The following is a 13,961-nucleotide window of genomic DNA, read 5'->3' as shown; positions in this document are numbered from 1 at the left end:
TACACTAATGTCTTTTTTAATTTCCAATTGCTGGGTACTCGTCCCCAGGCTATTTTGACCAGTGCATGTTAGCCTGGAACACTTATCATTTGAAGTTGACCTTTGGCAGGCCAAATCATTGTATGTGAGTATAAAGTATTTACCATTACTGAAAATATGAGGTCGTGGCATCAAACTGAGTGTCATTTTTTACATTTGATCACATAAACAAACACTTCTGTTATATCCAGTGTAGCCTGAGCCACTTCATCCTCCCAGCCTCTAGCCTGCACATTTTTTGTCATTAATAGACAACAAGGTTTAATGAAGCAAGAACTTCCTTGTTAGCAAGTCAATGCTAGCAAACCAGCTCAGCTGGGATGTCTACTCACACAGCTATCCCTCAGTAATGTTACAAAATGGTGGTACAAAAAATGGGTAACATGCTGTGGGAGATTATTGGTTGGTGGTCAATTAAAAACAATGCCTATTCCCAAGGCCATGGCTTTCATATTAGGTAATGAATGCCACATTGGTGGATGTGTTGTAATCTTCAGCTAAGTTTAATCAATGTCTGGGATTGAGGTAAATTGCTGGGTAACATTTCTTATTGAAATCTGTGACTGGATAGACTTTACAATAGAGGCAAAGTAAGTGTAGGGCCTAATGTAAAAATATAGATAAGAATGTGCTGCTGGGTATTTAAACTGTAGCCACCCAATAAATAACAACTGTTTAGTATATTGCATTGGGACCAATAGAATGACAGTAGTAGATATTGCTGCTAGTATTATTTTTTTTTTATATATTTATATAAATACATAAATTATCAATATAATAATTTAAATGAGGTTACAATGAAAACCGTGTACACCCCATTCAAAAATATACAGGGGGGACTCTTATTTTGAAGAAGCTTGTAGTCTAGAGCCTCTAACCAGAAGGGTCTCTGGCACTGGATTGGTGGGGAAATGTGACATCATACTGAATTCACTACAGTCAAGTTCTGCAGTGCAAATTACACAAGCAACAACCAAAAAAACACTACAATTTTCTTAGTAGCCTATTTTGTCCCTTTCCTAAAAACGGAGAGGGAACTGTGGACTGGTCTCTGTGCATACACACGGCTGATATCTAGATCACCACTGGACCAATACTGTATTTGGGAGAATGATGCATCTTGCTGCAGAGAGCAGACATTTACAAAATCACACTCATTGACCCAGTTGGACGCTTCATTATTGAAGGTGTTTTATAGGATTCCACTTTAAGGTTGTTACTGTCGGTGTAGGTGATTAACTGTCATTTTTATTTTTATGCTAATGACACGGGTTTGCGATCTCTTGCATAAGTCGGTCTGACTTCCAATTCCTGCAAAAATTCAATTGTGGATCGTAGGTGGTGCAAGATACAAATTAAATGCTATTCTCTATGTCCCAAATCCTGACTGTCGTCTCAGCATGGAAATTAAGTTGTTAAAATTAAGCCACTTATTTGTCAGAGCTTGACTATGGTTATGTGCTGTATTCATGCTTCTGCCCCTGTATTGAAACTTCTAGAATCTATCTCACCATGCAGCTCTGCAATTTATTACCTGTGCAAACGTCTGCACACATCATTGTCTCTTTTACACTTTGCTTGACTGGGACTCCCAGTCTAGAAAGGCCAGAGAATGGCTGATGTATGTACATAAGGCTGTCTTGCAGAAACTTCCAAAGTTTCTCACCACAAACATTTAAAAACTTGATTTACCTGTTTAAACAAAGATAAGGTAAATATATATATATATTTGTGGAGACAACATTCTGCCTTGTTCAGAATAGCAGTAATTTCAGGTAATTCGGTAGATCTATTTAACATTATATCCTTACTTAACCAGGTAATTTGATGAAGAACACAATCTCATTTACAACAAATTGAAGATTTTGTACTTCACATTGGCTTGCGTTAAATAACTGTCGACACAATATCAGGGGGACACCATTGGTCTAAAATAAAGGACAGACATATCTCACTAACCCGTAAACTACACAGAGATGATGTTACCCTTGAAATAAAAACTAAATATCTCCTGTGCAATTACTGTTTTGTACATCATAACATGAATAATATTCTCTTTGGCTTGAGCTGTCTCAACGTCAAAGTACAGTACATTGCGTGTTCAAAACAAAGACCATTGTGATAATTATAGAATGACATAGATTATATATAAACTATTGACTGAAATAGACTACTGTATAAATAACCCTGATAAATGATAAAAGTGTCTGACATTCATGTTCCTCAAGGCTGGTAAAAGTGCTACCAACTCCCTATACTCACAACTTTCAACTCACAATAACAGAAACGTCTCAGTGATTATTATTAAAGTTTCTGGACAGCAAAAAAGATCTGAGTTTAACAGATTCAATCTAATGTGCAGATGTTTGAACCCTTTATAAGTAAAGTGGAATTTGGGGCTCTCCTCAGTCTACTAATGCCCACAAATGCCTGTCAGTCCGTGTCAGCTACCAGTAAAGCAATGGAAGCTGTCTCAGTAGCGTGGTGTTTCACATTCAGACTCGCTGGCACTGCTGCCATCACCGCCTCTCTGCTTCTGCTGACTGTGTCCCTCAGACTTCCACAAATAGTTGTCCTCTGGGGGGTTGAGGACTTCTGTGCCTGTCTCAATGCCCAGCATCTGTCTTTGCACAAGCTTGCAGTACAGGCCACCCTTGGCCATTAGTTGACTGTGTCCCCCCTGCTCTTTCACAGAGCCACGGTCAATGACTATAATGTTGTCCGCTTTCTCCACTGTGCTGAGGCGGTGGGCAATCACCAGAACAGTATGCTGACGCATGATGTTGTTTAGGGCTTGCTGGACCTGGGGACAGAAAAAGCATCTTAAGGTTCGCCAAGTCTAAAATAAATAGCGATAAAGTGGCATCAAATTCAAGAGGACCGAGACAGAAAATGTATATGATTGTATCCAGCGCAGCTAAAGGTTTGATCTAATAGAGAACACATTTTATTGCGAAACATGATCCTTGGGATACTTTGCACAATAAACACTTCCTCTCTACTACCATCAAAGCACAGATGAGGTTTCATTTCCCAGGTTATACTGTAATATTATCCACAATATACCTCAACATATGATCTGATTGAACATGCGAAACATGCTGTCGGCACACTGATTTGACCCTTTTGTTTTCTTACAACATGTTCACTCTCTGCATCCAGTGCACTGGTGGCCTCGTCCAGGATGAGAACATGTGGATTGCGGATGAGTGCCCTTGCAATGGCCACCCGCTGCTTCTGCCCCCCTGACAACTGGGTCCCCTTCTCGCCCACACCTAAGAGAAGAACAAGGAACAATTATGATGCACTACTGAGCTTAATAAATAGGGAACGCTTAATCATATACAAGCAATGGGTTAATGTTTCCTGTGTCATAGCCATGGGTAATGTTACCTGTGTCATAGCCATGGGTTAATGTTACCTGTGTCATGGCCTTGGATTAATGTTATCTGTGTCATGGCTGTGGGTTAATATTACCTGTGTGATAGCCCTGGGTTAATGTTAGCTGTGTCATGGCCTTTGATTAATGTTACCTGTTTCATGGCCTTGGATTAATGTTACCTGTGTCATGGCCTTGGGTTAATGTTACCTGTGTCATGGCCTTGGGTAAATGTTATGGGTAAATGTTACCTGTGTCATTGCTGTGGGTAAATGTTAGCTGTGTCATAGCCCTGAGTTAATGTTGCCTATATTATGGCCGTGGGTTAATGTTAGCTTTGTCATAGCATGGGTTAATGTTACCTGTTTCATGGCCTTGGGTTAATGTTGCCTGTGTCACGGCCATGGGTTAATGTTACCTGTGTCATAGCGCTGGGTTAATGTTGCCTATATCATGGCCGCGGGTTAATGTTAGCTGTGTCGTAGCCATGGTTTAATGTTGCATAACATGATCCTTGGGATGCTTTGCACAACACACACTTCCGTGGTTTAATACATAGCCGTGGTTTAATGTTGCCTATATCATAGCCATGGGTTAATGTTGCCTATATCATAGCCATGGGTTAATGTTGCCTATATCATAGCCGTGGGTTAATGTTACCTGTGTCATAGCGCTGGGTTAATGTTGCCTATATCATGGCCGCGGGTTAATGTTGCCTATATCATAGCCGTGGGTTAATGTTGCATATATCATAGCCGTGGGTTAATGTCACCTGTGTCGTAGCTGTGGGTTAGACCGGTGATGAAGTCATGTGCATTTGCCTTGGTGGCAGCTTGAACCACAGCCTCCTTGGGGATGTCAGTCAGGCCGTAGGTTATGTTCTGCTCTACAGAACGGGCAAACAGGACAGGCTCCTGGCCAACTAGTGCAATCTGCAACAACCACAGAGGGACAGAAAATCTCAGTCTTCCTACATGGGGACTTCACCAGTTTTCATCTAAATATTTACATTGCCACCCTCTGGTGGTTACAAATTATAAGATCTAGCATGGCAAATAGATGGGGATTTCAGGGCAAACTTCTCAGGCAGTAGTAAAGGTGATTTTTAGTGAACATGACTTTAAAAGATGCCATTGTAAACAAGGAGTTAAAATGCAATAACAATGCAAGTATTGACCCGTGAATGGAGGATGTTATGCTTATAGGTGTGTACTGGCCGGCCGTCCAGCAGAACCTGGCCTTTTTGTGGGGGGTAAAAGTTCTCTAGGAGACCCACACACGAGCTCTTCCCACTGCCAGACGGACCCACCAAAGCTGTCACCTCCCCAGGCCGTAACGTAAATGACACACTCTGGAGGAAAGGAGGAAAAGTAGAGGAGGATGACAAGGAGTAGAAAATACATGTGATAAAGTCTGTCTTTCCAAATATACTAATAACATCTAGAATCCTAAATAGTTTCAATGAACCACCAAACGGTAACAGTCAAACACATTTTTTTTTCTTCCCAAAGAGACTGAATATTTACTCTCCATTATTTGAAGATTTTAGAAACCTGCATCAGTCTTTAGAGGGGAAACCTAAGTAAGAATTTCCAGTCTTACCGATTTATTTCAAAACTGAAAACGGGATAGCCCACAAAATCAAACCAACCAAATAATACATGCACAATGACTATTTTTAACAATTTTACAAAATCATAAAAAGGAAGTTTGATAATGGCATAATGGCACAAAAAGCACAATTACATTTTTCTCAATCTTACTACTGCATGCTGCAGTAAAATTGACCACCTACAATGAATTTGAACATATTGACATGACACATTTCGTATCATTTTAGAATAACTGATATAGAGATATGTAATGACTAGTTTTTACTCTAGGGAATTTACTTCTACTGAAACAAAACAACACAAAAGCTGCCTGACTAATCTGAAATCCAATTTTGAGGCCCATTCTAATAGCCAGCTGACACACACCTTGAGAATGTTGGTTTCGGGCCGTGTTGGGTAGGAAAACGTAACATCTTTAAACTCGACCAGACCTTCACAGGTGTCGGGGATGTCTTTCCCATCATGTGGGTGTTTGGGCTCCCTGTCAATATACTCAAACACTTTCTCAGCCGCTCCCACGCCCTGCATGAGGCCAGTGTAAACTGATGCTATGCTCTGAAACACAAAAAAAAAAAAGAAAAAAAAAGGTAAGTCTTCATCACCAGCAGCCATTTTGCCTGAGGAAATATAGTCACCCCTAATATTATATGAGGTTTCTAAAAGTATATATAGGTTGGTCAGTTTTATAGGGTGTATACATGTGTGCAGTTAGAGATGTATATGAAGCAGTTCGACTTGCCTCCAGGCACTCTCCAAGCTCCAGCTCATATATGATAAAGGATATCAGGCTCCCTCCACTCATCTGTTCTGTAACAACCAGGTGACCACCGTAGAAGAGAACTGCCACTTGAAGGACAAGTTCTGAGATCTGGAGAAATAAAAAACACATTGTAATTACATTTGTGAATATGCCCAAAGAACAGATACATTTTGTAGAACCAATAAAAATCCTAAGATTGGCATGCAAGATGAGGGAGCACCTTAACTCTTAGTCTGTTGTAAGTCAGAGCATGTACATTCCTCATTCATCTTTGTTTATTGCACTTTTCCTAAACAATTAAGTCAGATAAGACCAATTCATTCTTACATACACCGATGCTTCTATAGATAGTCGCTACTGTTATACCTACATTACTGGACCACATGTAGAGGGCATAGGCCAATGCTTGCTTCTTGTTCAGCTGAAACATGACCAGCAGCCTGCTGTTGTAAGTATCTGCCTCCTGCTCCTCATTTGCAAAGCTGCGTACTGTCTTCATGGCTGAAATGGTCTCCTCGGCCACTTGGTTGGCCTGAGCTAGGGCAGTCTGGACGTCTTTGGTCAGCCTCTGAGGATGATCAATTAAAACGCTTCAATTCCTATTAAATACTGTATGAATTAAGCTGTTAACAGCCAAGTGTCACTGTGAAAATATTGATTCGGAAAGGCCAATGAAGTGTTTGTGGATCTGCGCTGTACCTGCGTCCTTGTGTCTAATAAGCTGCAGAGTGAATACCTTGTAGTACTCCCCATACACTTTGGAGAGAAGCGCAATGAAGGGGAATCCCATGATGGTGACCAGGGTAAGCTTCCAGGATATCCCAAACATGAAGATGAAGAACCCGATGCTCTTAACCATACTCCTCAGAAAAAGGTTCACATTCAGAGAGATAAGGTCACTCACTTGAGTAGTATCAGAAGTAAGGCGAGAGGTGATGTTACCTGGAGGGCAAAAAGAAAATGTATTTTTTCTATATAGAGTATAATAATGTTATAAGACATTAAAGACAGGCTTTTTGTAAAGTTTTAGCAAATGTTTTCAGTACTGTGTCATTTGTTCAGGGGAAGAGAATGAATCTATGAAGGGAAGAAATAAGAGAAGATCTTGCCTGTGTGGTTAGCGTCAAAGAAGCCTATCTCCTGACCCATCAAGGATTTGAAAAGAAGATTCCGCAGACGAAGATTCAGTCTGGCAATGGTTAAAGTAAAGACGCCACCTCGTATCCCAACAGCTATAGAGCTAGAGTAGAGAAGCAAAACATGAGAAACTGTCAGATAAGTAGTGTAGATGCCAACACATAGGAATCTTGTGAAAATGTTTATTTAATATAAAATACATTTATATTAAGACATGAAAGAAAATCTAAAACAACAACAAACATTTAAAGCTAGGGTCAACATACATTATAATTACATTTGAAAAATTGTATTTACCGGTTTTAACAAAACACAGCCAGTGTGACTGCCTCATCTTTGTTCAAATTAAGGACCCAAACCCTAACCCCAACTTTAAGAAAACAAATGTTTTGGTGTGGTCCCTGTTTACTTCAGCATAGTGTGTATGGCTCACCTGGCTAAGGACAATACAGTGAGAGTAATAAGAGGCTTGGTGAAGTACTCCATACTCTTGTGAATAACAATGCCATCTATAGCCAGCCCAGTGTAGTAGGGTATGAAAGCCTCACCTATAAAAGGGACAACATAGTACCATTAAAAGTCTAAGAAAAAGTACAATTGTGTGAAATAAAACTATTTTCTTGCACCATATTTCTGTCTCTAACAAATGGAAAAAGATTGAGCTACAGATACACAAGCTGATATTATTTCTTCATGATTCATTGTACTTAAATCGGTTACCAGTAGGACAACATATTGCGACCAAAAATGCAATACCATGTAGGTATGAGTAACACCATCATAAAATACACAAGCATGACATGGGACCTAGATAGGATCCTATTTCCCAAATTACAGTAATAATTGCAAGCCTTACAACAATAACTATATTAATCAGCTTGATTAATTATCCGTAGGGTCATGATCATGTAACGGACCAACATTTCCCCTATTAATAAGCTATTACTTGACCATGTTACCAGGGAAAAACTCAGTTCCCCTACTAATAGACTATAAATGTACCATGTTACGGCCAAAAGACACAGTTCCCCCGTTAATAGACTACAACTTCACAATGTTACAGACCAGGAATAACTCTGTTACCTCAGCAATAAGCTATATAGCCATTTGGTTAGTAGTGGTCTGGTCATGTCAGGTCTCTAATTGTCTGTGCATTGTAATTAAACAAGGTGCCACTCACACACAGCAGAGATCAGAAGGAAGAGGAAGGCTACAGAGAGCAGCGCAGCATCTTTACTGCAGTAGGCCAGCAGTCGACACAGGGTAGCCCCCGAGTTTGTCGGATCCTGAGTTCCTTTCTTCCTCCTCTTCTCCCCATGCTCCCCTCCCTGATCCTCCACCTCCTCAGGGCAATTCTCTCCTGATGTCTCTACCAGCCTCTCCGTCTCCTCACTCCCCTCTCCTCCAACCCCACCTCTTTCTTCATTAGTCCCATTGTTGGACCTTCTGAGTTGTTTCAAGAGGAGCACGGTCCCCACTGCTGACACATATGTCCAGGAGAACAGGGAGAGGAACCAGGGTTGGAGCGCTAGATCGCCCTGCTCTGACAGAATCAGCAGCTTTGCTAAGGCAAATGTGCTAATAGTAAGGCAGACGAGGAGCATCGGGGTCCACAAGGCAGAGACCCTACTTGGGCCGTCCACTCTGTTCCATAACACCCCAACAGACGCACCCAGCAGAAGACAGACTCTGACCAATACAGTACCCCAAAGGTCCAAGACAGAGTGTAGAATGTCAAAGTTCTGCAGATCATCTGTAAATATTGCAACCTGGGAGCCATGTAAGTAAAGGACTGTGGTGACAATGACATCCACCAGGATAAACACCAGGATACAGCTCACCACTACTATGGCCCCCATTCTGTTCTAGTTTAATCAGGGGATAGACGGAGTCCTAATGAGTCTAAAAAGTACAAGACACACGCAGCGTATCATTTTAGGGGAAGTGTAACACGTTATTCTTGTTTTAACTGACCTGCGAAGTGTAATATTACGTTGCTGTAAAGGATATTGATAAATTATGTTTCGGACATATTTTATTTATATAACGCACCCAGCACGAGCTATGCCTACCGCGGCTGATCACTGTCGTTGCTCTTATCTTCTATAGGATTTTCGGTCTATAAACAACCTTCTTGATTCAGTATATTTCAGTCGACACACACGTCGCATTCTTCTAGCATTTCGAACGAACTAGAGCACGACAGGTATTTCATGCAGTATCCGGAAGCCGGTAGAATTTAAGGAGCTTTAGAGGCTCCACCCACAAAATCCCGATGGGCGGGGAATTTTTTCTTGCCAGTGCTAAAGTGGGGCGGAGCTCAGCTTTTATTTTCATTTTTATTGAAGAGAGCTGCGTGTGTTTCATGAGGACAAACACAGGAAAACTGACAGGTGCATTTTTATGTATTTATTAGGTGTCCATTAAGTTAGTCCATATCATTTACATGTGAAGTCAAAATTAATCACTTTGGGGTTACAATCTTCCATTCAAATATGTCATGTATAAAAAGGTGATTTGTGATTTAAACAAGGTCATTTTTACTTTTAAACTCAATTGTTCTGCCCCATCTATATTCCTTTAGGGTTGCACTGGCCAAGAGATTATTTAGTGGAATGGAGGGCCTATGGGGTACTATATTTAATCCTGAGGCTACAAGTATCTCAATTGTTGGCCCCAGACAAAAAACTGATGCTGGCCCCAACTGCATTGCTTCCTGACATCAATATGACTTTATATGTAATTTTGAACACAGGTGTATCCTACATTATATGTTCCTTTCGTTCACCTCTTGCTGCGAACAATCTGGCCTCTTGCACTTAAAGGTCTCACAACATCAATGACTATATCACAAATCCTCTACGCACTGACAAAGAGAACCGAAGTATTCGGACACAAGACCAACCCAAAACCAATGTTAATCAACATCGTTGATCAGGCTTCTTGAGGCTATGCCTCTACGTTCAAGTCTTCTCTCTGAGGTAAAGCTGCTTAGCTATGTGTACACAATGTCTCCATTGTAACACGGAAGCCAGAGGAATTACCCATCAATACAGTCACTGTATGCTTTTCTATTCTGTCCCTTGCATATGATAACCACCAGCATTTCAGGCCTCAATGCACATCAGACACTGGCAGAGGGTATTCCAAGTCAGTCTTTTTTTCATCAGAGCTGTTTTGCTCAGTGGCGAGCACCGTTTCCACTGGGAAAGACAAGTAAATGCTAGGTTTCAGTTTCTTCGGGGAAGGAGTCTCTCCGGAGCCAAACAAAGGGTCTGTTACACTGAAAGTGACTGAAGGGATATTCCGAGCTCTTCTCTTAGCATTCTTCTTTTCCTGTTTGTAGGTGGCATTCATGTTAGCGATCACCTGTAAACACAAACAACTGTTAACTATTGACAATGGAGAAAGCTCAACTAAAATTTCACAAATATCCAGAGTGGAAGTGATGTAACACGGATTTCCTGAGCCCAAAATCAGTCTACGCAATATAAGCAGACCGAGGGGAGATTTTTCTGTAAGAATGAAAGCCTATAATTATTTGAGGCTTATTTTATCAAACAGAGGTTTCATAATGTTTAAGTTGGTACAAATGTATCAATAAGACCATCTGCTAAATGACTAGATTGTCCAATGTAAATATAAGTGGAAGTATGTAGAAGTTCTGCCACTTTGAGGAGTGGTCCAAAGTCGTCCTCCTTTGCATCGCTCTTGTTAGAGATGTCACTCATATCTGGTTAATATAATTGATCAACATCACCTACATCCTACCAAGACCTACAATTCTCAAAAGAGGAAATAAATCAGCAGTGAAGTAGAAGTAAAAGTGGCAGCCATAAAATAAGCTCATCAGGCTCTCTTTGGCAATGTGACAGTCTCACTCACAAATGGCTGATATTCAATTTCCTATTGAAACTCACCAACTGCTTGACCGAGTTCTGCTGCTCCTGCATCACTGTAATACAAGCAGAGGCGTCTTCCTTTGATTGATACAAATCCGAATCATGGTCAAAACTGACAGGAACAGCTTTTGTCTAGGAAGAACAAATAGGAAATGAGTAACTACAAATTAACATTACAACATGAGTAATAACACAATTGAATGTATTTATAAAGAGTGCTTAAGTGCAAAATATATATTTCACCTCACTGGGTAAAATAGCTTTCCTGTTGAACATGAGGGAATATGGTGTGAACTTCGTTGTGGGGTTGATGCTTGTCCTAAAAAAATATAAGACAGGGTCCAAGAAATCATCCCAGTCGGCCTGCTTCTCGGCCACCACCCGTGTAATGGAGTCCTTCAGTAGCCCATTGCTGCGGTCATGGAGCGGGTTAAACTCCACAGCTGACACTCTCTGCACAATGTTCCACCTGTCATACAGGTGCTTGGTCACCTAGAGGTAACATTAGCAATGTTGATATTGACCTATGGACTTAGTTCTGTTTAAGAGTATAAAATACACCAACTAATAATTTCTTACCTCATCACAAAATTCCACGCTTTGTGTAGAAACAATGGTTTTCGCTGCCCCAAACCTGGTAGGGAAAAAATATAGAAATTGAGGACAACTTCATGTCCATTCATGTTGGGAATGATTGTTGCTTCTTATAAATGTATTAAAATCAATACTAAAATGTGTTCAATTAGGCTACCTGTAAATGGATGTAGAAATACATCTGGCAACTGAAAGGGTATCTCTCTTTTGAATGGGAAATGCTTCCACCCACTTGCTGAGGTAATCTGTAATCATGACCACACAGGAATTACCTTGATGGGTTTCTGGGAAGGGGCCTGGTGAAAAGAACATATACTTGCATTACTTTTTTTCTCCACAATCAGTTGAATGAGAACACATTCTAATTTACAACAATGACATTGGGACTAATTCCTGTTAAAGGGATAGTTTGTCCAAAATACATATTTTTCTGAAATTTCACTTACCAAGAGATGTTCTAGAAGTCCCATAGAGTAATTTTTTCAAACAATCTATTATTTAGCTCTGTCCCAGTCTGTAATTAGCGGTATTAGCATTGTCCAAATTCATGAATGTAAACGTTGCGTACCGCTATTGCGAAGTTACATTGCAAGCAGAAAACTACTCCAAACTACATTCAGTAATCTGTCGCGGTAGCATCATTTTTTAAACTGTACACTGATGAAACAGCTGGCGGAATTGGCTGAGCAAACTGGCACTAGCGAACTATTTTCTATAGCCACCTTCTGTTTTGCATTTCCTTTGTTTGTATCAGTGGCAACTTATGCTTGTTTGTTTGCCTGCTCGTGGATGTTAATTAAATTCTGAGATAATGAAGTTTTACCCGTTCTGCAATTGAGACAATACCTCTGCCTCTCCTGAGTGGTATTGTCGGATAATCAATGGAGCAACTTCGCCAACGAGACATACAATTTTGGCAAAAACATTTTAATACAGAGGATTGTGACCCACGATCACCATCGCAGAGGTGACTGTCCGAGGTGAACATCAAAAACAAAATAGGTGACTTGCTTTCTAGCTAGCGAATACAAACTTTCGTTTACTGTGTATACACTTACTCTTACCGAACAAACGCATGGATTGATAGTTGTGAACAAAACTGACTGGTAAACACAGGAAGTACCCGTGTATTTGAAATGAAAATTAAAACTTTATTTTGAGGAATACAACATTGTCTTAGTTTGGAGTGTTTTAGGGTAGTTTTCCACTTGCAATAGGGGTACGTATGGTTTCCATTCATGAATTTTTACAATTCTAATAAAGCTAATAAAATGCTGAATCAAATTACTATGTGCCTGAAAGACCAACTGGGAGTAAGGGGAATGTCCCTGACATCTTTGGACAAACTATCCCTTTAAATGCCTTGTTCAAAATATTTTTCTCCTTGCTGGCTCAGGGAATCAACTACTGGGCTACTGGCTGCATCAGATTATTTACTGTAATTTTGCAATCTATTTGAACACACTATTAATTGTACTGGCTGAGGTAATAATTTTAGATACTGTAGATTAAATGTGTACGCCAGGCAACTATTATTTCATCAAAGCTATTTTAGGTGTGTAGCTTATATTTTAATAACAAAGAATATATTGTCAAATTCAGACATTAATGTGAAATGTGTCTGTTGTGTGACTAGCTGAGTAGTTTAATTTGCTAGATGTTTTAAACTAGTTTATATACCAAATATATCAATCCCTAGAATTTCCCAGGGAGCATCCACTTTGATTGGCCGGACAGTCCTTGTCATGTTTTTGTTCCTCTCCGTGTGTTGACAGGTTTCACATACCTTTATCTAAAACAAACAAATGCACAAACAATGTTTAAAAATGAATGAACGTCTAATCTGTATTACTGCATTACAGTGAAATCTAAAGAGAAACACATACCCAGTCCACAACGTCCTTCACAATACCCAGCCAGTAATACTTGCTTTGGATTCTGTGAACAGTCTTCTTTTGTCCTAGGTGATGACCGATGTCATTAAAGTGGCATTCCAGGAATATATGCCTTTTACGTTCAGCTTCAATCACCACCTCACGCTTCTCATCTTTCTTGGGTCCCACATAGTACAGTCGACCGTCTGACGATCAAACCACGCAGACAACATTTTGTGAGACAAGCATTTATATTTTTTTGTAAGGTTTGTTTTCTATTCACTTTCTTACCATCAATTATGAATTTCTGAGCATATCTTTTAAGATTCTTCTTTCGTATAGGATTCATAGTCTGGGGGTAGCAACCCTCGGCCACAAACGTGTAGATATCACCAAGTCGGTTTGAGCTCGATTCCACCACCTCCTCTTCAGCAACCACTTGCAATGAATCCACACTCAACATCTCAGAAGCTAAAAAAAAAGGGGCCTGGAACTATTGTAAATATGCGAGTCAAATTATATATTCCAAGAAGAAAATAAAAATATTAATATGACATAATAATAAGTAAAACATGAAACAACGGATGAGAGATTCGCATCTTGTCTTGACTTTGGAATTCATCGAACGGACAATGTTTTATGACGGACGCGGAAACGCAACTC

At 40.1% G+C, this 13,961-nt stretch overlaps 2 protein-coding genes across 4 annotated transcripts; both read right to left on the bottom strand.

The window, feature by feature from the left end:
• Positions 1-1,208: 1,208 nt before the first annotated feature.
• On the bottom strand, positions 1,209-9,178 carry abcb9 (ATP-binding cassette, sub-family B (MDR/TAP), member 9). 2 transcript variants are annotated; one of them, XM_010902704.4, is made up of 11 exons: positions 8,109-9,178; positions 7,362-7,476; positions 6,901-7,031; positions 6,528-6,733; positions 6,162-6,359; positions 5,771-5,899; positions 5,398-5,586; positions 4,596-4,769; positions 4,191-4,350; positions 3,178-3,314; positions 1,209-2,842 (listed from the first exon to the last, which is right to left on the bottom strand). In XM_010902704.4, exons 1-11 carry the CDS (start codon positions 8,785-8,787, stop codon positions 2,513-2,515), a joined length of 2,448 nt encoding a protein of 815 aa, XP_010901006.3. In that variant the 5' UTR covers positions 8,788-9,178; the 3' UTR covers positions 1,209-2,512. The 2 variants fall into 2 exon arrangements, with proteins under 2 accessions (XP_010901006.3, XP_019907913.2); XM_020052354.2 differs by having other exon boundaries at positions 9,001-9,175.
• A 448-nt stretch (positions 9,179-9,626) lies between these two features.
• zgc:113436 (uncharacterized protein LOC503528 homolog) lies at positions 9,627-13,923 on the bottom strand. Of its 2 annotated transcripts, none has more exons than XM_034296285.1 (8): positions 13,590-13,923; positions 13,311-13,504; positions 13,105-13,216; positions 11,582-11,720; positions 11,410-11,464; positions 11,074-11,322; positions 10,849-10,962; positions 9,627-10,297 (listed from the first exon to the last, which is right to left on the bottom strand). In XM_034296285.1, exons 1-8 carry the CDS (start codon positions 13,759-13,761, stop codon positions 10,043-10,045), a joined length of 1,290 nt encoding a protein of 429 aa, XP_034152176.1. In that variant the 5' UTR covers positions 13,762-13,923; the 3' UTR covers positions 9,627-10,042. The 2 variants fall into 2 exon arrangements, with proteins under 2 accessions (XP_034152176.1, XP_034152177.1); XM_034296286.1 differs by having other exon boundaries at positions 11,582-11,669.
• Between the last annotated feature and the right edge of the window lie 38 nt (positions 13,924-13,961).

The sequence above is a fragment of the Esox lucius genome, chromosome 13 (assembly GCF_011004845.1).
Source record: "Esox lucius isolate fEsoLuc1 chromosome 13, fEsoLuc1.pri, whole genome shotgun sequence".
NCBI classification, from domain to species: domain Eukaryota; kingdom Metazoa; phylum Chordata; class Actinopteri; order Esociformes; family Esocidae; genus Esox; species Esox lucius.
Note: the sequence above shows the minus strand (reverse complement) of the source record. Positions and strands in the feature narration are given on the sequence as shown.

Coding starts and splice junctions, on each gene's coding strand:
- abcb9 (XM_010902704.4), bottom strand. CDS start 8,787: ATGGGGGCCATAGTAGTGGTGAGCTGTATCCTGGTGTTTATCCTGGTG. Junction 7,477..8,108: donor CCTTCTGATCTCTGCTGTGT/GTGAGTGGCACC, acceptor TCCCTTTTATAG/GTGAGGCTTTCATACCCTAC. Junction 5,587..5,770: donor AGCTTGGAGAGTGCCTGGAG/GCAAGTCGAACT, acceptor TTTGTGTTTCAG/AGCATAGCATCAGTTTACAC.
- zgc:113436 (XM_034296285.1), bottom strand. CDS start 13,761: ATGTTGAGTGTGGATTCATTGCAAGTGGTTGCTGAAGAGGAGGTGGTG. Junction 13,217..13,310: donor TGAAGGACGTTGTGGACTGG/GTATGTGTTTCT, acceptor TGTTTGTTTTAG/ATAAAGGTATGTGAAACCTG. Junction 11,721..13,104: donor TCTAGGGATTGATATATTTG/GTATATAAACTA, acceptor TCTTTTCACCAG/GCCCCTTCCCAGAAACCCAT.